Source organism: Cajanus cajan, chromosome 4 (genome assembly GCF_000230855.2).
Source record: "Cajanus cajan strain Asha chromosome 4, NIPB_CcT2T_4, whole genome shotgun sequence".
NCBI lineage: Eukaryota > Viridiplantae > Streptophyta > Magnoliopsida > Fabales > Fabaceae > Cajanus > Cajanus cajan.
The window spans coordinates 54,724,187-54,747,222 of NC_138520.1; the positions used below are offsets into that span (position 1 = coordinate 54,724,187).

General features: G+C 37.9%; 3 protein-coding genes across 4 annotated transcripts in view; 1 reads left to right on the forward strand and 2 right to left on the reverse strand.

Moving 5' to 3' along the window:
* Positions 1-2,476: 2,476 nt before the first annotated feature.
* LOC109807106 (uncharacterized) lies at positions 2,477-4,759 on the forward strand. 2 transcript variants are annotated; one of them, XM_083072609.1, is made up of 4 exons: positions 2,477-2,698; positions 2,818-2,882; positions 3,408-3,609; positions 3,729-4,759. In XM_083072609.1, exons 3-4 carry the CDS (start codon positions 3,437-3,439, stop codon positions 4,600-4,602), a joined length of 1,047 nt encoding a protein of 348 aa, XP_082928735.1. In that variant the 5' UTR covers positions 2,477-2,698; positions 2,818-2,882; positions 3,408-3,436; the 3' UTR covers positions 4,603-4,759. The 2 variants fall into 2 exon arrangements, with proteins under 2 accessions (XP_082928735.1, XP_082928734.1); XM_083072608.1 differs by lacking the exons at positions 2,477-2,698; positions 2,818-2,882 and having other exon boundaries at positions 2,948-3,609.
* Positions 4,760-5,445: 686 nt separating this feature from the next.
* Positions 5,446-10,800, reverse strand: PAP15 (purple acid phosphatase 15). The gene is made up of 7 exons (XM_020372011.3): positions 10,373-10,800; positions 9,119-9,310; positions 8,526-8,859; positions 8,194-8,411; positions 7,087-7,277; positions 6,346-6,630; positions 5,446-5,893 (listed from the first exon to the last, which is right to left on the reverse strand). Exons 1-7 carry the CDS (start codon positions 10,647-10,649, stop codon positions 5,735-5,737), a joined length of 1,656 nt encoding a protein of 551 aa, XP_020227600.1. The 5' UTR covers positions 10,650-10,800; the 3' UTR covers positions 5,446-5,734.
* Positions 10,801-13,984: 3,184 nt separating this feature from the next.
* The window catches only part of LOC109793532 (uncharacterized), a 35,452-nt gene continuing 26,400 nt past the window's right edge, over positions 13,985-23,036 (reverse strand). The window contains exon 3 of the mRNA XM_083073614.1: positions 13,985-14,022. Coding sequence (XP_082929740.1) covers positions 13,985-14,022 — 38 coding nt within the window. The remainder of the gene's footprint in view (positions 14,023-23,036) is intronic.

Sequence of the window (23,036 nt, forward strand, 5' to 3'; positions counted from 1 at the left end):
AATGTTGATTTTGAATGAGATTTAACAATATATTTTGTGTGTCACTATAGCCTATATCTACACTTTTAATAATATACCAACATATATTATAGTTATTGTGTGGGTAAAAGTAATTTTTAGTGACATGTATAGTGTCACTATAGGGTGTGTGTCACTATATGACAATTTTCTTGTAACAAAACATTAGCTAGAGTTTTCATAGATGGTAGAGCCATCCTTAATATTATGTCGTTGACTACATTGGGGAAAATCGACAAAAGAGTGACAAATTTATTTCCTATGAATATAAGGACAACTAACTTCACAAGAAAAGTCATGGTTTTTCTTAGGCATGTTGGTAATTGAAAGCACGGTAGGACTAAAAACATTGCACTCAACATTCTTTGTGGTAAACACAAAACCATCTTAATATTGTTAGGGTGAGATTGGATCCATTCTAGCTTATGTGTGCCTTCCACGCTCCATCAACAATTAATGTTTTGGGAAGAATATAAACTAAGAATTGTTTTAGCTAGTCAACATCAAGATGGTCAAATCCATGTTGTTATCCTCATATTTATCTCCCATCCAGGTCCCAACAAATTATGAAAAAAAAAGTTGAGAGTCGTGCAAATCAGCTAAAGAATGATTTGTAGTAAAGTGGTAGGTTCAAGAGTCCTTCAATTGAATTGTAAGATGGATACACAAAATGAAACATAGTAGAATTTGCTAGCTAAGTTGACCTTTTTATTAATGAGGAAAAGATAGTTGAATCAACAATGGTCAATCTACCAAGAGGGTAGGTAGACAAAGCTTTTATTCCTACAATCAAGAGAAATGTTCCCAATTAAAAAAGGGATTCAAACCATGTTGATAACTTCCCAAGGGATTTAATCCCTAACTTTTGCCTCAGATCAAGGCAAAAATTGATTGAATATTGAGTACAAGTTTCATCTAAGTATCCAGATATGTTGAATAGTTCTCAAACATTGTCCTAGTTATAAAGATAAGGAGGCAAGTACAAGTATGTACCAACTTCAGAGATCTAAATCTGGAAACTTAAAAGGATGATGTCATGCTCATAGCCAATATGTCGCCATATGTAGCCACCAAACATGGTCTCCTCACCTTTATGGACGACCATTCAGGATATAATAAAATCTTCATGGCTACTAAAGATGTCAACAAAACATCTTTTCAAAGTCGCAAGGCTATGGGAATTTATAAGTGGTCAGTGATATCATTCGGATTAAAGAATGGTGGTGGTATTTATTAGAGGACAATCAATCTATACTTCCATGATGCTACTAGCATATGGAAATTTATATTGACAATGTGGTGATCAAGTTGGCCAATATGAGCACTTGGCTGATTTAGTGCAATTCTTGCAGAAAATGAGACTTCACAAATTAAAAATGAAAAATAAAGGGGGAAAATGGTGTTTGAAGATAGCCAATATCTAGATCTCTCTTTCTCTCTCTATATATATATTTCAAAATAAGAAACTTCTTAATATAAAAAAAGAGAACTATTAATATTAATCATAAGATTAAAATAGACAAATCTTCTCACCATCATATTATCTTTATTATAATCATCATCACAACTATCATTGTGACTAGTGCAATTGCCACCACCACTATTGATTAAAACGGTTTGATTGGTTAAATTTGTATTATACAAAAAAATTATTGAAGGTACAAGATTTAACATAAGTTTTAAGACTTACACATGGTTTCGAGGGATCTTGAATCTAACCAAGGGATATATATCATTTAGAAAGGTTAGATTCTCAATTTTAAATAAATTCAACTAAAGAATTCCCTTAAATAGGTATGTCCCACCAAAATAGAATTTTAATGATGTTAAATTGATATCATAAAGAACTCAAACTCAAACCAAATTTTGTACCATTTGCTTGTATCAACCCACAATGACAACTTATTCTTGTTTTAAATAACAGTTATCAATGATTTTTTTTATTATATGTATTCTTTAATTTATTTATTCACTATGTCATTGAATTGATGATTAATCTCACTTTAATTTAATAAACTATATACTATGAACTAAACCTTAAATATTACATTGGGTCTTAGTTTAAATTTAAAATCTTATAAATAAATAAAAAGTAACCCTTTTTAATAAATGGATAGGAATTGGTTCTTAAAAAATGGTGAAGAAAAAATTGTTTATTTAAAATAAAAAAAATTAGACAAGCACATAATTTTTTAAAAAACAATAGATATTTTATTTAAAAAAAACACTTTCAGAGTAAAAAATTTAAACAAACAAATCCATTAACTGAATTAAGGAAAACTTTGTTGAATTAGCTTACAAATATAAAATATAAATATAATATAACATTTAACGGTCCATTTATTACACGGCTAATTCCGTTAATAAACTTGTAACCTGCAATTGCATTACCATGTGCTAAGGGATTACAACTTACAAGAGGATCTCCGCGCAAAAATGGGAGAGATGTGTTTCCCCATAAAATTCGTTTCTCTGTCCAAAAATCCAACATTCTCTTCCACAACGCATCCCCACTCTCTCTCTCTCTCTCTACGACCCTACATCTAGTTACCATGGACCACGCATCGCAATTTGCAAATTCACTAAAGAGAGAATAGAAAGTGGTGACAAATCCAAAAAGACTCAAAATAATTAACAACGCTAGCTGCATCTTTTATCATCTAACAACAACGTCATGACCGTGAGCTTCATGATCATGACCCTTTTTCCTTCCAATAAATTCAACGTTAATTTGTTTCTCTAATTACTCTCTTCCTTCGCGTTGCTTTTGGTATCACTGATCCGTTATTTTGTTTGCAGAAATAAATGAAGCATAACGAAACAGAGTTGTGACCTCTCTCGATCAATTTGGTCGGGGGCCAAAGGTATCCAAGGCTAGCTTCCTCTCTCTCTCTCTTTCCTATTTTTGGCTTGCTTTACAATGGGCCCCACCCAGAAAATGAATCAACTCACACACAAAACGTTTTTGCACTGTCCTATTTGTGGATAAATTATTAGATAATCCAAAAATATGACATGTATCTATGTCTATAGTTATGATCATTTAAGTTTTTCAATTTACTAGAACTTAATTACATGTATATAAAGATTAGTTATTTATGGATCACGTGGTCCGAGATCAATTAATAATTTCTCCTTGTTTACCTTCCTTCCTTTTCCAAAGAAAAAGACAATTTTCCGAGGGAAAAAGTGGTGACCCATTGCCTATCTAAATGCATAAGCATAAGTTCTTTCATAAGAACATTCTCCAGCATGTAGTAGATCCAGTAGTTATAGTTTGGAATGAATTAAATGCATACAACTTTGAAGCTTTAGTTGTTATATAGAGATAGTAAGAAATGAAGTTGTGTGTTGTGGGGGGAATGTGCTAAAACTAAATGTGATGGAAGGTCGCCGGAGGGTAACGCTACATGAACAAATGTCAGCATCGGAGAGCAGCCGAGCCCGAGAGCTAGCTGGCTTGACCCTTGACGACGTGTTAGCCAACCAGAAGAGACATTTCTCGTTAACGCCACACACCCCACAACCTCCCAAGAATCGAACCCTCCTTGACATCATCAAAGACGACGAAACCAACAAGAAGGACCGCAGGTAACAACCATTTTATGCTGCTTCTTGCTTTCTTTTCTATGACTCTGTATAGAGAGTAATTGTAACTCAAGTAATGAAAAAAAATGAGTGAATATATAATTTGTATGGCATGCATGCAGGTCTTGGAAAGCCTTCAAGGACAAGCTACGGCTGAAGCGTGCAGGTTCTGCTTGGACATCGTCAATTGATATTCCCACATCGGATGTCCCTGTCCCTCACCCCAATAGCAGAAGCTTCACCCAGTTTGGTCGCCGCAACTCGGTCCGATTCCCGACTCACCCCGACTCGGCCATCTCAAACAACTACATGGATCACCAAGTAGAAGACCTAGACCCCAACCCCGACGCGGCCTCTTCTCCGCCGGCGGTGCCCGCCACCCGCCCCCAGTTCAACCGCGGCGGCTCCACCCGCTTCGCGGGCGAGGCCTCCGCCGACAACACCGCCGGCACGCTCCGGCCGCAGCTCTCGCGGCGGAACTCCTCGAACTTGCCGGCGGAGCCGTTCCGGCGGGGGCGCGTGGTGACGTTCCGCGACAGCTTCGACGACGAGGAGACGAACGACGAGGAGAAGCCGGACGGGGGGAGGACGCTGTCGGCGAGGGAGGCGGTGGCGGCGCAGGAGGCGGCGGAGGCGGCGGCGCAGGCGGAGGCGGATGAGGAGGAGGAGGAGGGGGGGCGGGGGGCTCCGGTGATGTCGCTGATGGATTTGTTGGAGGAGACTGATAGGGAGATGGGGCTTGAAGGGTCGAGGTATATATTGAGCGATGATGATGATGATTTTGATGATGATGATGATGGTGAAGGGGATGATGATGAGACTGGACATGGTTCCATGGAGCATACTTGCTGCATTTGCCTGGTCAGGCATAAGGCTGCTGCTTTTATACCCTGTGGACACACTTTCTGCAGGATGTGTTCAAGGGAGCTTATGGTTAGTAGAGGGAATTGCCCACTCTGCAACAATTTCATTTTGGAGGTTCTTGAAATTTTCTGACTTTGCTAAATTCTTTTCAGTTTTGCCTTCTCTCTTTGCATGAGTTGACCACTACTTTTAAACTTCTTTAAAATTTGTTCTTGTTTCATTATAACTTTTTGTAAAAAATTCTGATTTATTGTTATTGTTGTTGATTTTCTTCTTATTATTATGATTACTATTTTGGGCTTGTTTCTTTTCTCCTCTTAAGAGGTGATGATCTTACTAAAGTTTTCTGAGTTCTTTTGTGTTTCACCGGCTCATAAATTTTCTTCTTTATATGGAGGTTTATTATGTAGTTTGTGTTGCGAATTGAAGATGACAAGAATGGGAAAGGCATACAATTTTTCTCATCAATCATTGCCAAGGATTTTTTTCACTTCCTTAAGTTAGAAACGCATAATTCCGCTTTATATTGTATAAACTAAAACTTGACACATTTCCGCTAATCGAGTGATGGAGCTTGTGATATAGAAGAATTTCTTTTGTTCTATAATCATGCTTTTTCTTTTCATGAATGGAACTGAAAATTTTCAGGTTATTAGTGTTTCTGACTAATTTATATAGCTTATTTTTCTGTATTCCAATTCAATTCGGGTAGGTAATGAGGATGGGCATCAATATCTTCCTATGTGACCGACTATACAAGCACCAGCCTCACCTAATATATCGACGATATTTCTATAAATTTGGAATAGATATATCATCGTGATTAGAACTGAATGTAATTCAAATAACTGAACTTTCATTTCCAATAAAACTAATTCAAGAAGTTCTAATTCATTTTTAACTTGTATTTGTTTATATATACATTTAATGAATATAGTGTGTAAGCAACAAGATACTACAGCACCACCACCCACATCAAAGAACTGTGCATTTTTCATTTTCATTTAGATCTATATAGCAAAATGCTGAGTATTTACACTATTTTCGTTTCGCATTCTGTATGTTGCCCGGTAATTAACAAGGTTAACTTGCTATAATATTGGGCACCAGCAGTAAGTGGCATCAACATCTTAATAAAAGATAAGTTGTATGGCATTGGCTACTGAACCCAGTAATGACATTTAGCACTGTGGTTTCCATGGAGGTTTATATTCAGCAATTGTGAGAATTTCATCAATGACTGCAAAGGAACTCCTCTTGTCTTCTATATTGAAGCAATGCAATCTCTGTTCACCCCTTGATGGAAAGGAATAGGAGTAGGACATATATCAGGTTGTCTCACTATGTAAATTTGATCCCCAACTTCCTTGTAGGAGTCCTGATTACGATACCAAGTCCACAAAGCCCATGTTTCATTTTTTACCTGCATATTACACATTGAAACACTCTAGATATGAGCAAAAGTTCTACTTTGTTCAGCCAATTTGAGGTCATAAAAAAATTAAAAATATTTTTGTATCTATTTGAGACCCAGGAATGCCTCTTCTTGATTTTGACATGTCCCGACTCCTGAGTGGAATACAGCTTATAAAAGGTTATATGCTTATTGAAGAGACCAACACCGTGTTCTAATATACGGCAAATATTTATTCATAGCATCAGAACCTAACATGATATAGCAGAGTTTTTAATGTTTAACTGTCCACCACATAATTTCTGTGTACTCAAGCATAACTACTAGTATGCCAGTTTATTGGATATAAACAACATTTATACCATCATGCTTGTGTTGTATTGCACAAGGTATGGTGGGGTTATCATCAAAAACAAAAACAAAAAAGAAAAAGGTATGGTGGGGTAGAAAAGGAATGGTACCTCTAGAATCCCATGGCCGAAGCTACTTTCTCTAAAAGCACTGTATTCTGGCTGGTGATCCCAACAAAACTTGCTCATTTTTGGGCCAAATGTAAAATTTGTTGCACAAAAGCCACCCATATAAGGATCGGGAGTACTTAATGGATCAGGACAATGACCAGGCTCATCTGCGAAGTTGATTGCCATCTTCTCTCTGTTACCCCCATCACCAACTGTAATATATACAGGACCACATGGATCTAAGTTGTAATTATAAACCCGATTTGACCTCTCATAAGCATGAACCTGTTGATCAATTAAGTAAAAGCAAAACGCACAAGTTTAGGCCTAAATGATGTAAATATTTGATGAAGTGCGGGCGCATATATATGCATCATTGTTAACTACATGCTTGTGGTGAACTAAGTAAAAAGCAGATCATACATAAAACCCATCAACCAGGCTGATAAGCTTTCCAATTTGCTTCAGAAGAACACGATCATTTGGTTACCATGATATTCAGATTGCTTTTATTTCATATATGCTTCCACACTGATGCAGCTGAAGCTTTTAATTAATGCACTGCATATATCCCCAGTCTACCTTAAAAACTGTAATTAAACTAACCTTTACCATTAGAATAAAACCCCTTTTTTTTTCATCTTTTTCTCATGACTGATAGTTCCTAGGATGTAAAAGAACAAGCCAAAATGGATTATTGGATTGTCATCATTTAATTGATTAGGACTTAGGATGACTCACGTGTCCATTGAATACTATATCCACACCGTACGAGTATAACAGGTCTTCCATCTCCACCCTCATGCACTCTGCTTCTCTGTAATGGGCTTCATAAGAACTATACCATGGTGGATGCCAAGTAGCCACAAGCCAGGGAGTTATTGATCTGTCAACACTGGCCAGATCTCTCTCCAGCCAATTGTATTGTTCAGCTGCCATGGCAATAAGCAGCTCAGATAGCAAGATAGAGAAAAAGAATACAAAGTCAACTGCACTTGAATTGATAACAATTCAAATTTTAAACACATTCAACACACGTTAAATCACTCCTTCTAGTATAACTTAATATTATTATTTGTCTCCATTTCTACAACATAATACTAACTTCTCCTGGTGTCAAAAAGAAAATACTATCTTCTCCTTTTTTGCTTTAATTGTAACATGTCGGAACTAAAACATGTTGCCGCTCTTTCAAATTTTAGATGATATGTTAGCCTTCTTTTGATCCAACTTCTGACTCGAGGAAAGATTGTTTTATCAAATGTGAAAATTTTCTTCCAGGTCCAGGTTGACATGTGCTTATGATTCATGTCATTCCAAAATACACGGTCAAGTTCCACAAATAGTAGTATACAGGTGAATCCAAATTTATGCCTAACTCAAATACCATCCCTCATTCTTGAGAAGCACAATGAAGTTTGATACGGGTCATACTCTTGGCTCATTATTTTTAATTTTCATTTTCACTTTAGTATTTACTCTGACGGAAATTTAATAAAATATGACACAATTTTCATATAAAAAACCAGTTCACGTGGTGCTAACTTAAAGTTATTTGCCAGTTTGTGCAGATAATAAACTATAAGTAACTTCTCAAATTGATTGACGGCTAATGCTTGGGAACTTAGCTGGTAGGGTACTAACAGGAAATCCATCTTAGTGTAACCATGGCATCCCCACACAGCTAAAACTTCAAGTTCACAAAATTCATTTATTCTTCCCGTTTAACAAAACATGAATTGAAAAGCCTGCCTACTAAATTAATACTAATAAGTAATAACCCAAATTAAATCAATGAAAGGAAAATGACTGTACAGTGAGAAGGGGTAGAATAGAACAGAGAAATACCTGTTTTATCGTAATTAATATAAGCCCCAAGCATGATAAAATGAATTCCCCCAGCATTGAAAGAATAATAGAATGTAGATGAAGATCCACTTTCTTCAGAGGGGAAAGCAAACCTAGAACTGTAGGCCACAAATGCCCTGTTTTCAACCTGCATTTCTATTTCATGATTTCCTTCTACCACCATTATTGGAACTTTAGAAACTAAATTCTCCATAAACCTAGAATCATTCATTTATGGTAGCATAGTAAGATATAATATAAAATATACTGTCACAGTGATTTTCTGTTAACCATAAACTATTCCGTAGAAATTATAAAATTTGTCCACAAACCTTCCCCAATAATCCCATCGAGGCTGGTAGGTTTCATGGATAGGTGTTTGTGGAAATGAGCAACTATAACAGTCAGAGCCAGTACCATTTGTGAGGTACAAATTCGCGTAGGTTACATCACCGATCAACAGAAGAAGATCAGGTTCATTACTAGTGAGGTGATCGATGGTAGTAGTTGTATTATAAGTGAGACCAAGATCTCCTACTACAGCTACTTTGCCTGGGTAGCTCTTTGGACCAGAAATGGGCATGGTCCTGAAATAGTATATATCACTCATGGCTTGTAATGAGGGATCTCCACATTGATAATAGTATAGTGTGCTTGGTTCCAATCCTACACATACAGTAAAAGTACTTTTAAGTAAACTGTAAAGTAATTAACAAGAAACTTGCATACAATAAACAAACTGTAGTTCAAGAACAATGACCAAGTTATAATGAGAACATATTACATAGGGTGTATTCATGTGTATGGATAACGCATCACTATAATTTGACACAACACTTAAACAGTGAAACAGAAACAGCGAAACAGGAAGTTATATGGACCAGTTTGTCCTATTGAATAGGAAATAAAATGAAAAAAAGATCACCTGTGAGTCGAACATGGTGGATGATTCCTGAAGTGTAATTCTCAAGGCCTTCGAAAGGATAGAGCTGGTTGTAGATGAGAGATTGACCACTAACTTCATGCACTAATCCAAATCTTGAAGTTCCATATTGAACAACACTTGAGACAGTTTCAGGGTCTAGAGGCTTGATGTCGAAACCAATTTGAAACTCCCCTGGTAATATCATACCATTCCCAATCCAACATGAATAACACCGTAACACCGTTGAATTAAAAATATCTAAACCCAATTTAATTTATGCTCGACTCACTAATTGTAACCATCAACACAATCCATAGTGATCGAAGATAGACCAAAACCACATTTGATCATAAAGTGTTTTAAATTGGGGTAAATCCCTCAATGTCTTATTCTCTTTAAGGTACTTGTACTTTTTTTATAACTAATAAACTTTATCTCTCATCCTGACAGTTAGTTTCATAAAAAGGTTTGAAACTCACCAATTAAAGAAAAATACGAGGACGAAATTCTCTTCTTATATATATATATATAAAAGACCAATCATTGTCTTTGGTCATTGTTCTTGAACTACTGTTTGTTATTCCATGCAAGTTTCTTGTTAATTACTTCACAGCTTACTTAAAGTACTTTTTACTGTATGTGTAGGATTGGAACCAAGCACGCTATACAATTATCAATGTGGACATCCCTCATTACAAGCCATGCCATGAGTGATATATACTATTTCAGGCAGGACCATGCCAATTTCTGGTTCAAAGAGCTACCCGAGCAAAGTAGCTGTAGTAGGAGTTCTTGGTCTCACTTATAATACAACTACTATCATAGTCACCTTACTAGTAATGAACCTGATCTTCTTCTATTTAATTTTAACATTGTGAGATAGAAACACAATTTCCTTTTATGTTTAAGTACTCTTTTAACCCATGTAATTTCATAAATTTTATCTTTTAATTCTTAATTAAAAATGTTCTATTAAAATTTTTATACATATTTTTTATTTTTTATTGTAGTCTCAATTGTCTAAAAATAGAAATAAAAAATAAAGTTTATGCAATAATAAAAAAAGAAAACAAAATTAATATATATAAAAATTAAAATAAAATATTTTTAATTATAAAGAATCCAAGATAAATTGCATGAAATTCACATTGATATCACCTAAACCATAACTAATAACTAGCAATGAGTAATGTTAACAACTTAATTAACTAACATTCAGTAGCATGAGTATGCGTATAGTCTAACCGGAGATACCTGTAATCCAGGAGATCCAAACGGAGTCATGCGTGGTAGAGAGAGACACTGAAATCTGTTCGGGTTCGAAACCCTCGGCACGGCGGCGAACGCGGGGATCGGTGGCCGGCAAGTCGACTGCCACGCCGCGCAAGGCGGCGTCGAATGGAACGGTGACGGGATCGAAGGGACCTTCGAGGGTGGATGGAATGTGGCAGAGAGCGGAACCTGCAAGGAGATTGAGAAGAAGAAGAAGAAAAGCGTAACGGAATTGAAGAGTGAAAAGTGTTGGCGCCATTGGAGAATCTGAATCCGGAAGGAGGGAAGTTTTCTGATTGCTCTAAAAGGCTGAAAGGATGCGTTAACGATTTTGGTAATTGTTGCGTGTAAAGTAAGAAAGTGGAGAGTAAGGAATATATCGGGACTTGAAGTGAAGTGCTGACAGCGAGTCTTCTTAAGAGTATATTTTTGCATTGTGCAAGAGTGTGCTCTCTCTGTTCCGTTACGCATTACAACAGAAAAAACAAATAATTTTTTTTTTCATTTTTTTTTCGTGAATCTGAAAATATAATAAGAAATTTGATTATTTTTTATTTTTAAATATTTTTTTTATTATTTTATATTATTTAATGATACTTTTTATTATTTCTTTTGATAATTATAAGAAGAAGAATTTATGGAAAATATTATGAGATTGATAAAATTTAATTTACGTAACTAATTTTTTTAATGTATGTAAAATTAAATTTTTTTAATATAATAGTGAATAGAGGGAGGTTTTCTTTATTTTTTTATTTTGATCTACTGAAGTTATAAGTTAAACCGCACCGATCCCATCCCTTCATTGTTTATCTTCTTGTATCATAAAATAAAACAAAATTAAACTTATTATGTTTAACCGTAAGATTCTACATGGGTATGCAGTTTCTTTATGCTTAAGATGGTAGTTATTCCATGATTACCAAAACAGTTAGAGAGTATATTTGAATAAGCATTTCCAAAATTGCTTGTAATAAATAAATCAGTATAAAAATAAAATACTTTTTTTTATAAGTTAAAGAGAAAATTCCACTCACTTTCTTTAAGATCCGTTTAAATGGTATATTTTTTTTAATTTTTAAAATTATTCACTTATTTTATAATGATATCATTAGTTAAAGTGAAATAAATAAATAAAAGTTAATCCATATTTACTACACATTTTTGGATTATGTATAATATTTTGTTATCTTTATAAAAAAAATATTATTTTTCAGTTTTGAAAATAATAATTCTTTAACTCTCTTTTAAATTGTTCCTTAAAGTTGGTATATTTTTTTAAATCACAATATATATGATATTTAAAATATAATATAGAAGTTGAAATTGGATAAGAAATTAAGCCTCATTCAATTGCTGACACTTATATTAATAATTTATTCTCTCTTAATGGTGCACAAATGATGTTATCTTATTTTGATTGTACTTGTTACTTATATAAATAAAAATTAAAGAGAAAGTTGTGTCATTTAAAAAGATCTTAGAAAATCAATGTAGTCGTTTCCATTTAATTGAGATTAATAATATTTACTTTTTTGTACATCTGACATGATAAAAAATGACACTTATCGTATGTGTACAATATAACATCCTATTTTTTTTAAAAAAATAAATAATAAATGAATTAGAATAATTAAAAAGATATAAGAGGAGTATTTTTATTAATAAAAATAAAATTGGGAGAACTAATTAAAAAAAATTTGGACTAGATTATGAGTCCAACCGAGAGACTAATTCAAAAGAAAGAATAGAAAGGGGATTAGATCATTTGTGCTCAATTTGAAAAATCTAGAGTACTTGTAAGAGGAGACTTAGAGGAGATCATTGAGGAGGCATGGATTAATGGGATGAGCTACCGAAGAAGTATCGTTATGCGAAAATCATCACTCCAAGTAGTGGGAGTAAGATTATCGATTCCTTGAACATATATGAGGGATAAGGGTAGTGAGAACGATCTCTAAGCCCCGTAGGTTGTATGATTAAGTTGTGTTATGTGTATGAATACCTTTGTGTGGTTCAATCAATTGATTGATTTGAATTATGTCAGAAAATATTGTATGTGTTAGTTTATGGAGGAAGAAGAGTAGTGCAGGTCACAAGTCTATGAACTATAGAATTTGTGACCAGGCCAAGCTTAAAGATGGTCACGCCGAGCAAAAGACTATCAAAGAGGTCCTAGACCTCGTGGCGTTGGGCGTGAGGTCCTACATTTGACACCATTTGATGTTGATTTTTTCGAGCATGGTGACGTTGGGCATGACCTAGACCATGTTAGGTGAGACTAAGACAGAGATGTCCCAAACCTCACTAGTAAAGTGTAGGTGATTCCACATCGGGCGTGAGTTTGACAAAAAGGTCTTAACCTCTTCATGCTAGATGTGAATCAAATCTTGTCGGGCATGCCTCTTTTTCTTTTAAAATGTTTTACCTTATGAATTAATTAATAAATGTGGGATCGTGACAAGGGATTAAGATTGAATACTAATAAAAGGAACTAATGCAAAATGTTGTGGAAATTGATGTAATCTATTATGTTATACCTATGATGATGTATGAAGAATTTATTTTGAGATACCATTGAATAGTTATGATGGATTCTGTAATGATGTACATTGTGAGAATATATGCTGATGATGAGATATGATGAATAAGTTCAATACTGTGAATTGACACTCAAGGAGTTGAATATGCATATTGTGTTATTGTATTGAGTGTATTGAGTCAATGAATTCATACTTTGTTTTGTAGAATAGTATGAGTCTATGCAGGTGGGATATCATAGGTCACATATACTTGTGCCTGAAGGTGTTATGGTGGGGAAACCTCTAACAGAAATGGGAGACTACTATGACCAACTGTAACACCTTGACAAAACTTTGCTGATAAACATCCCCTAGTTAAGGTGGTTCGGGGATCACTATTGACGGATAGTCCTTACACTATTCGATAGGGTGGTCCCATTCCATTACTCCTAGACTATTTTGTATTCTTGATCATGATGAGCAGATTAATACCACATATGTGACACCCTCTACCCCAATGTTAATATACAACAAATGTAACAATAAATTTTTTTTTCTTTTCTTCTTTTTGGGTAATTAAAAACCTTTCATAATTTGATACCATCTTTCATATATAAACAATTGTTTCAAACGTCATAAGGTAGAAGATTCACATTCAAAACTCATAGGTCATAACTCCAATGTAGAAATTATAAAGGAAAAGAAGTTAAGATTTTCAATACAATTTAGTAAACACAAGAAATCATATATATATATATATATATATATATATATATACTAATAATAATAAAGGAAATATAAATTAACTCCAGTAAAGGTGGCAGTGCGTCCTGGTTAGGAATTAATTTATATTTTCCAAATCATGTAATAAAAATATAACAAAGATGTACATTTTAGTTTTTTATCAAGAACGTTCAAATTACAAAAGAAAGATTACAACTTTATTTACGTTATCTCTTTTCGTTAGAAATTACAAAGAAGAGAAACTAAAGTTATTAAAATAATAACATATTAAACTAAGCTATCTATGCCCCGATGTCACATCCTATCAGAGCATGCCCAACTGAAGCCTTTAAGCCTCATCACCAACATTCCCACGATGTTGATCATCTGCAACATAATTTAAAACATATACAAAAATAACAAGGGAGTGAGAAACATCTCACTCAGTTTCAGGTGCAGAAATAAAGGTTAGATAGCACACACATACAAAACATATATAAGTCACATGTAAACAATACACATATATCATCAATATCACATATATATTCATTTATCATGCTTATGATGTCATGGACTCGACTCATAAATGCATGCATGTGGCGCCATACGGAAGATTCACAATTCATCGTTGGTGACCCTAAGGTACACCTGGCTAGCATGTTACATCGTGGGTGACCCTAAGGTACACCTGGCTAGCATGTTACATCGTGGGTGACCCGAAGGTACACCTAGCATGTTACGTCGTGGGTGACCCGAAGGTACACCTAGTTAGCATCGTTGGTATGCGGCCTCAGCGGCACACCTGGAGTAATATATGCATATGATGCATGTCATACATTCATAATCTCATTGACTCAACATTTAACTTATTACAGAATTTCATTAAATACATCATGTCATCATTTTTCATGTCCTCATAATCACATCTTGTCTCAATAGTCCATTTTTAGGTCTCATGTCATTTGTCCATATTTCACATGGTCATGTCATAAATACTCCTCATAAAGTCCGCATAGGAATTCACAGAGATCTAGAGAGCATTCTTTTTCATATTAAAACTCATTTATTATTAACATTAATTTCATATTCATTTATTACTTTCAACAAAGAACAAAGTAGAATAAATAGAAAATCGGATAGAACAACGGCACCTTCAACAAAGAACAAAATAGAGTAAATAGAAAATCAAACAGAACAACGGCACCTTCAACAAAAACATAGTAGAGTAAATAGAAAATCAAACAGAACAACGACAAGGGATTGGGGGCCAATCCGACAAACAACTATCCAACAATTATCCCCACACCCCTGAGCGAGGTTCTCACTCCCCCCCTTACCTGGATAAGCAGGAGTTGAAACTTGGGCAGAGCCTCCTCTTCTAGTTTCCCTCTTTTTCTTTCCCTTTCCCTCTCTCTTTCTTTCTCTTTTTTTTTTCTCTCTCTCTCTCTCTCTAAAATTTTCACTTCTTACTCCGTATAAAATTTTCTTCACCCTTGATGCCCTATTTATAGGCAATCTGACGCACCCGGAACGGCCGTACTGATTTCGGAACGGCCCGTTCCGGATCCTTCAAATGTGGGCAAATTTCTCAACTGGAACGGCCCGTTCTAAAATCGGAACGGCTTGTTCCCAGACTCAGCAGAACGGCCCGTACTGCTTCCAGAACGGCCCGTTCTGCATACCAGAACGGCCCGTTCTCCAAGCAGAACGGCCCGTTCTCCTTGAAGAACGGCCCGTTCCAAGGCCCGTTCTGGAACTACAAAAACCCCACATTTTCAACATTTGGAACGGCCCGTTCCACTTTTGGAACGGCCCGTTCCGGAACCTAGAATACCCCTATAACTTTATAAAAATTAGGAAAATATCCTCAGTAATTACAAAAATGTCATTACTAATAAAAATATCCTTTTACAAAAATGTCATCTTAACCTGTTCAGTAGTTTGTTGAACTATCTCAGGTCCTAACATGACATTCTCTCCAGGTTCGGCCCAACATAAAGGTGTTCTACATCTCCTACCATACAAAGCCTCATAGGGTGCTATCCTAATACTAGAATGATAGCTATTGTTGTAGGTAAACTCTATCAAAGGTAGGAAACTGTCCCAAATACCCCCATGTTCTAAGATGCAAGCCCTCAACAAGTCTTCCAAAGATTGTATGGTTCTCTCAGTTTGGCCATCTGTTTGGGGATGGTAGGCTGAACTCAATCTAAGCTTAGTGCCTAAAGCCTTATGCAAACTCTCCCAAAATCTAGAGGTGAACCTAGGATCTCTATCAGACACTATACTATTAGGAACTCCATGCAACTTCACGATCTCACTGATGTACAACTTGGTTAATCTCTCCAAAGGGTACCTAATATTAATGGGAATAAAATGGGCAGATTTAGTCAATCTATCCACAATGACCCATATAGCATCCAAGTTTTTCACAGTCTTAGGTAACCCAACTACAAAATCCATAGAAATGCTATCCCATTTCCACACAGGCACATCTAAAGGTTGCAGCAAACCTGAAGGTTTTTGATGTTTTACCTTAGTTTTCTGACATACTAAGCAAGAATACACAAATTCCTCCACTTCCCTCTTCATCTTAGGCCACCAAAACATCTTCTTAAGGTCTTGGTACATCTTAGTAGCTCCTGGATGGATACTAAGGATACTCTTATGACCTTCTTCTAGGATTACTCTCTTAAGCTCTGGCACACTAGGAATGCACAACCTATCCTTAAGTCTCAAAACTCCATCCACTCCAATTCTAAACTCACTTTTCACACCTTGATTCAACTTCTGTACTTGACTCATTAAGAAAGGATCTGTCTTCTGACCTTCTCTAATCTCATCTATCAAGTTATTAATCACTCTCAAAGCTCCCAATTTAATACTCTTAGAAGTCAATTCACACCCTAAGCTCATATCCCTAAATTCCTCAATCATTTGCAATTCCCTAATCATCAAAGAAGACACTTTCAAAGATTTTCTACTCAAAGCGTCAGCTACAACATTAGCCTTGCCGGGGTGATAGTTCAATTGAAAGTCATAATCCTTAAGGAACTCTAACCATCTTCTCTGCCTCATATTCAATTCCTTTTGGTCAAACAAGTACTTAAGGCTCTTATGGTCACTAAAAACCTCAAATCTAGACCCAAACAAGTAATGTCTCCACAACTTAAGCACAAATACTATTGCAGCTAACTCAAGATCATGGGTAGGATAGTTTTGCTCATGAGTTTTAAGTTGTCTAGAAGCATAGGCTACTACCTTACCCTCCTGCATAAGTACTCCTCCTAAACCCAATTTAGAAGCATCACAAAATACCTCAAAAGTCTTACTAGGATCAGGTAACACTAACACAGGGGCACTAGTTAACCTTCTCTTAAGCTCTTGAAAACTTTCCTCACACCTAGAATCCCACACAAAAGGTTGGTCCTTCTTTGTCAGCTTAGTCAAAGGAAGAGCTAGCCTAGAGAAATTTTCTATGAACCTTCTGTAATAACCGGCTAGTCCTAAGAAACTTCTAATCTCAAATACTGATTTAGGTGTTCTCCACTCTAACACAGCTTCTACCTTAGCAGGATCTACAGCTATTCCACCCTTGGATATCACATGTCCTAGAAAGTTTACACTATCCAACCAAAATTCACATTTTGACAATTTAGCATACAACTGCTTCTCCTTAAGTGTCTGAAGAACGATCATAAGATGCTCAACATGCTCCTCCCTAGTCTTGGAATACACTAGGATATCATCTATGAAAACCACTACAAATCTATCCAAGTAAGGGTGAAAGATCCTATTCATGTAGTCCATAAAAACACCAGGTGCATTAGTCACACCAAAAGGCATAACTAAATACTCATAGTGCCCATAGCGGGTCCTAAAGGCAGTCTTAGGAACATCTTCAGCTCTCACTCTAATCTGATGGTATCCTGACCTTAAATCTATCTTACTGAACACACAAGCTCCAACTAGTTGATCCATAAGGTCATCTATCCTAGGCAAAGGATACTTATTCTTAATGGTCACTTTATTCAGTTGCCTATAGTCTACGCACAACCTCATGCTCCCATCTTTCTTTTTAACCAATAAAACAGGCGCTCCCCAAGGAGAAACACTAGGCCTAATGAATTGTTTCTCTTGCAATTCCTCTATTTGTTTCTTAAGCTCAACTAACTCTTTAGGGGACATCCTATAGGGTGCTATAGATATGGGTGAGGTACCTGGCACTAAGTCTATGCTTGTCGCCACCGGCCCGAAACGGGCTTTCGGCATTCGCGAAGGATGGTTGGACTCTTTTATTTGTTTTGAAAGTGGTGGATTGCTAGAATGACTTATTCTCAAACTGAGACCTTGTCAAACGAGCAATTTTATTAAAAGGCTCACCAATCCATGTTAATCCCAAGCGGGACCCTCCATGGATTAGCGGTTTTCATAAAAAGGAAGGGTTCATGGAGTCGCCACCAATGTTTTACTCAAAACATTGGAAAAAGAAGTTTAAGGCAATCGATTCAAAAATCGACTTCGGCCATGACAACCAGAGTCGGGTAAGGGAGTCGGTTACGTGTGGGGAAGGTGTTAGCACCCCACAGCGCCCCTTTCGGGTTCCCTATGACAGATTATTTCTAAAAATAATAGTGCGAAATTACTAAATTACCCCTATTTATTCTAAACAATTATAACTTAACTATCTACATGATGACAGTTAAATATACACACAGAAAGCAGTAAAAGGAAGGTCTTAAGAAGAAACCTTTGAAGCGTGCTTTTATATTCAAGTAAAACTGGGAAGCTTTTTGGCGTTCCCTCGCTCTACAAGCCCGCTCACTCCCTCCTAGAAAATTTTAACTATGGAAATCCGGAGGATTTCCCTTCGACTCAGTTCGAGACTCAAGCAAAAAGCTCAGAACTCGAGAACTTTGTCGGATCAACTCTCCGAGTGATTTCTAGGCAGAGCACTGCTCAAAAAAACCCAGAATACTCAAGAAGAGGGTTAAAACTCAGTGTAAAAGTGTCTAATGACGTCCAAATGACGTCTTATTTATAGGGAACAGGCGCAATACGGGCCCTGGAGTCAATACGGTCCGTATTGAAGTTTTGAACTACAATACGGCCGTATTGAGTTCAGTGCGGCTGTATTGAAGTTCAGAAACTTCAATACGGCCGTATTGAGTTCAGTGCGGCTGTATTGAAGTTCAGAAACTTCAATACGGCCGTATTGAGTTCAGTGCGACTGTATTGAAGTTCAGAAACTTCAATACGGCCGTATTGAGTTCAATGCGGCCGTATTGTAGTTCAAAATGTTCAATACGGCCGTACTGAACTTTTGGGAGGCCGTATTGGGCTTTATTCCCTCCACTTCCTTATTTTGAGCTATTATAAGACCTCTAGACCTACAGAGAATCCTCCTAGGGCCTTCCATGAGTCCTTCTGGCTGACTTTCCTTCAGTCTTCAAGAGTCTTCAAGCTTTATTTCCGACCCGGACAATTTTAGGGGTCTACAGCTGCCCCCCCTTTACTTAGTCAAACGGCCTTTTGGTGTACCGTTTGATAAGTAAAGGAGTTGACCCAATTGTCCGGGGAATAAGCCATCCTTCCGACTTGTAGTGTCTTCAGGTGGGAAAATTGTTGAGTAGCCTCTCCAGGTTGAGTTTGCCCTCTCCAGGGTGAGTATTAGTCGTCGCCTCTCCAGGCTCATTGCATACCTCGGTGCTCTGGACATCTGGGTAGCTGAGTATTGCCTCTCCGGGCTTGTGCATACCTCGGTGCTCTGGACATCTGGGTAGCTGAGTATTGCCTCTCCAGGCTTGTGCATACCTCGGTGCTCTGGACATCTGGGTAGCTGAGTATTGCCTCTCCAGGCTTGTGCATACCTCGGTGCTCTAGACATCTGGGTAGCTAAGTATTGCCTCTCCAGGCTTTGTGCATACCTCGGTGCTCTGGACATCTGGGTAGCTGAGTATTGCCTCTCCAGGCTTGTGCATACCTCGGTGCTCTGGACATCTGGGTAGCTAAGTATTGCCTCTCCAGGCTTTGTGCATACCTCGGTGCTCTGGACATCTGGGTAGCGTGAGTTTGCCCTCTCCAGGGATTTGTGATAGTTTTGTCTCCACAGTCCACGATGCTGCTTCGACGATTGTTTTTGATTTTTGTGCCACTGAGGGCTGGATAACGCAGGGATCCGTCTAGGGGATGTGCAGTTACTCATAGGTTCTTGTGTCCCAACTTTTCATTGCGTAGTTGGTACCCATTGAGGAATTTCTGTTTCCTTGGGGTGTAGACACGAAGATGCTCTTTCTGATGTGAGCGATGCCTTATGATTGGCTGACGTCCTTTTGACGGTGGTGGAGTATCCCGATTATCCTTATTCGGGTGTCTCTTTTGATTTTCTGATTTTTGTAGCCTCTGTGTAGGCTGTTATCCGCTAGGGGATTCTGTCATTCAATTCTTGACTGGCCTCTTCTATTAGGCAAATCATCTTGATGTTCGGTGTTTGGCTGGATGCCGAATTCCGCTTGGGGAATATTTATTGATATTTTTTATTTTTCTCCTTTTGTAGGGGTGCCTCTGTGTAGGCGACTGGGGATTTGAAGTTCTTATGTATCCCAGAGTATTATTTAGAAAGCCTCTTCAGGCTTAGCTTCACTCTTCGTTTGAGTTGGAAAGCTATCTTCCACTGAGGAAGTTTAGGTCCTTTGACTTGGATATTTTGTTTGGATCATGCTTCCGTTGGGGAATTTTGACGATCTTGCTTTGATAGCTCTCGCTGGGGATTTGTTCCATGAGCTTAAGCTGAGGTTTCTCTGGGGAGTATTATTTCTGCGAGCCTCTCCAGGCTCAATTATTCTGAGAGAGTATTGTTTCGGCAAGCCTCTCCAGGCTCAGTTATTCTGAGAGAGTATTATTTCGGCAAGCCTCTCCAGGCTCAATTATTCTGAGAGAGTATTATTTCGGCGAGCCTCTCCAGGCTCAGCTATTCCGAGAGAGTATTATTTCGGCAAGCCTCTCCAGGCTCGGTTATTCTGTATGGTGAGAGAGTATTGTTTCTGCAAGCCTCTCCAGGCTTAATTATTCTGAGGAAGTATTTTTTCAGCAAGCCTCTCCAGGCTCAATTATTCTGTATGATGAGAGAGTATTATTTCGGTGAGCCTCTCCAGGCTCGGTTATTCTGTACAATTTTGCTGGATTTTCTGCCTCTTTATTGATTTCGGCTTTTTCTATATTTTTGCCTTTTTTGATTTTGGCTTTTTCTGTATTTTGCCTTTTTTGTTGATTTTGGCTTTTGTTGTACAGAAATAAAAGTGCTAAAAGATTTAGACTCAAAGAGTGAAAAATTTCATTCATTAAATAAACATGAAATTTTGTACAAGGGAAATGATGGGACGCAGCCCATTCAAACAAATACATAAAAATAGGAAAAAGAAAGCCGGTCTTCATTCTTCTGCCGGCGGGTCCTGTGGAGGAGCGGGGAACTGGCGGTGCATCCAGACCGAGAGGTTGTCGAACCCCTGCACCAAAGTGTCCAGTCGAGTATCGGTGCTCTGCTGCCATGCGCCGATACTGTGCTGAAAAGCATCGAATTGAGTATCGATGCTTTGCTGTAAAGCGTCAAAGCGGGCATCAAAGTAGGCCCTATCCGACTGTGAGGTGCCGGCCTCTGGCTGTGGGCTGCCGTCGCCCTGAAGATCAACGTCATTGAAGAGCTCGGCGAAGGCATCGGGGCCATCCGCTCGTACATACCCCCCTCCTGACCTCGCTATGATCTTCATACTGATCAAGGTGGAGGCATTAATTGGCTTCGGTGCCAATGGCCCTGGCTCTGCGCCATCTGGGCATCCCCAAGTCTCCGCAAGCCGTGAAAGGAGTGGGGCAACCAGGATGTATCCCTGCCTAGATCCTCCCTCTCGTGCCCCCAAGTTCTTGACGTGCTCGAGGAAGAAGTATCCGGGGTTGGCCCTCTGACTGGTGGCCATGCAGTATAATGCTAATAAATCCGGCCGTGTCACCGACTCGGGGCTCTTCCACCTGCCATGGATGGTGCTGGTGAGGATCTTGTGACAGATCCGAAGAGCGGTCGAGAGCCGGGTGCCCTTCACCCCGGCATGATAGTCTTCGTGGCCTGTGATCGCTCTCCACATGCCGACCAGGGTCCACTGATCAGGCCACTCGCATATAGCATCTCGATATGCCAGCTGATCAGTCCTGCTGAAAAATCCTGCTTGGACGTTGAACTCGTCCAACGTCAGTGAGCGGTACCCCTGGTTCATCCAGAAGTCAACTGAGCAGACAGCCTCCCCAAAACTGTTTGTCGACTCAGTAACGCCGACAGTGGCCAGAAACTCCTTCGTCGCCGTCAAGTACAGCTGAGAAGGGGGATCAAGGAGGAATCCCCATCCTATACTGTCGAAGTAGCCTCGGACTTCATCCTCCAAGCCCACTGTACGGAGAATGTCAAAGTCGAGTGCCCTCGACGGCTCGAAGGTGAATGACTCTATGAGCTGTAGCCGTTCCTGATGTCGATCTGTCATTACGAGTCGAGCTGGGGCTCTTTGCCTCTTTCTGGATGATTCAGCCATTTTGTATTTGGAGAAGATTTCTGGGTTTCACTCACAAGCAAGGTATGCAGAGGAATAAAGATTGGAATGCAAAAATAAGAAGGGAAAAACCTATTTATAGACAAAATTTCGCCAATACGGCCCGTATTGATTCAATACGGCCGTATTGACGTATCCGTTAGTGGGCAAAATTGGTAACCAATACCGTCTGTATTGAATGCAATACGGCCGTATTGGGGGCTAATACGGGCGTATTGGTTTTAATACGCCCGTGTTGAATCTGAAGAGTTGCTTCAACGGTAGTCTCAATATGGGCGTATTGAAACCAATACGGGCGTATTTTTTTTTTTTTTTTTTTTGTTTAAGATAAACAGAGAATAAGTGATCTTCCAGTACACCTATCATCTGTATGCATGTATGCAAATATGATGCACCTAATTCTATTTGATTCATTTTTTTTCAAAAGAATTAATCGGTGCACTTTTTGTTTGGATCTTGCCATTCCTCCAGATGGGCTGTGCTCTGCTGATTTCCGTAACCGAGAAATGATGCGTATTTGAGTTTGGTGTCATCAACCAAATGATTTTCCTTTCCTTTAGAAGATGTGTCAACCCTCCTATTGACTACTATATCTCCATGTTTCCACTAGATTATTCAAAAATCGTTTGGGACAAGAGAGAAAAGAAGGAAAGGATATTTTTTCGAAAGTTTGTGTTTTAGAGGGGATTATTTATTTTTTGAAAAATGGATTTTGTAAGAATGGCTTGGCCAATGGTAGGCTTAAGTGTTTAGGCTTGTTTGATTAAACACTTATGAAGTTAAGCACGTCTTGGTTATTAACGTTTGTGA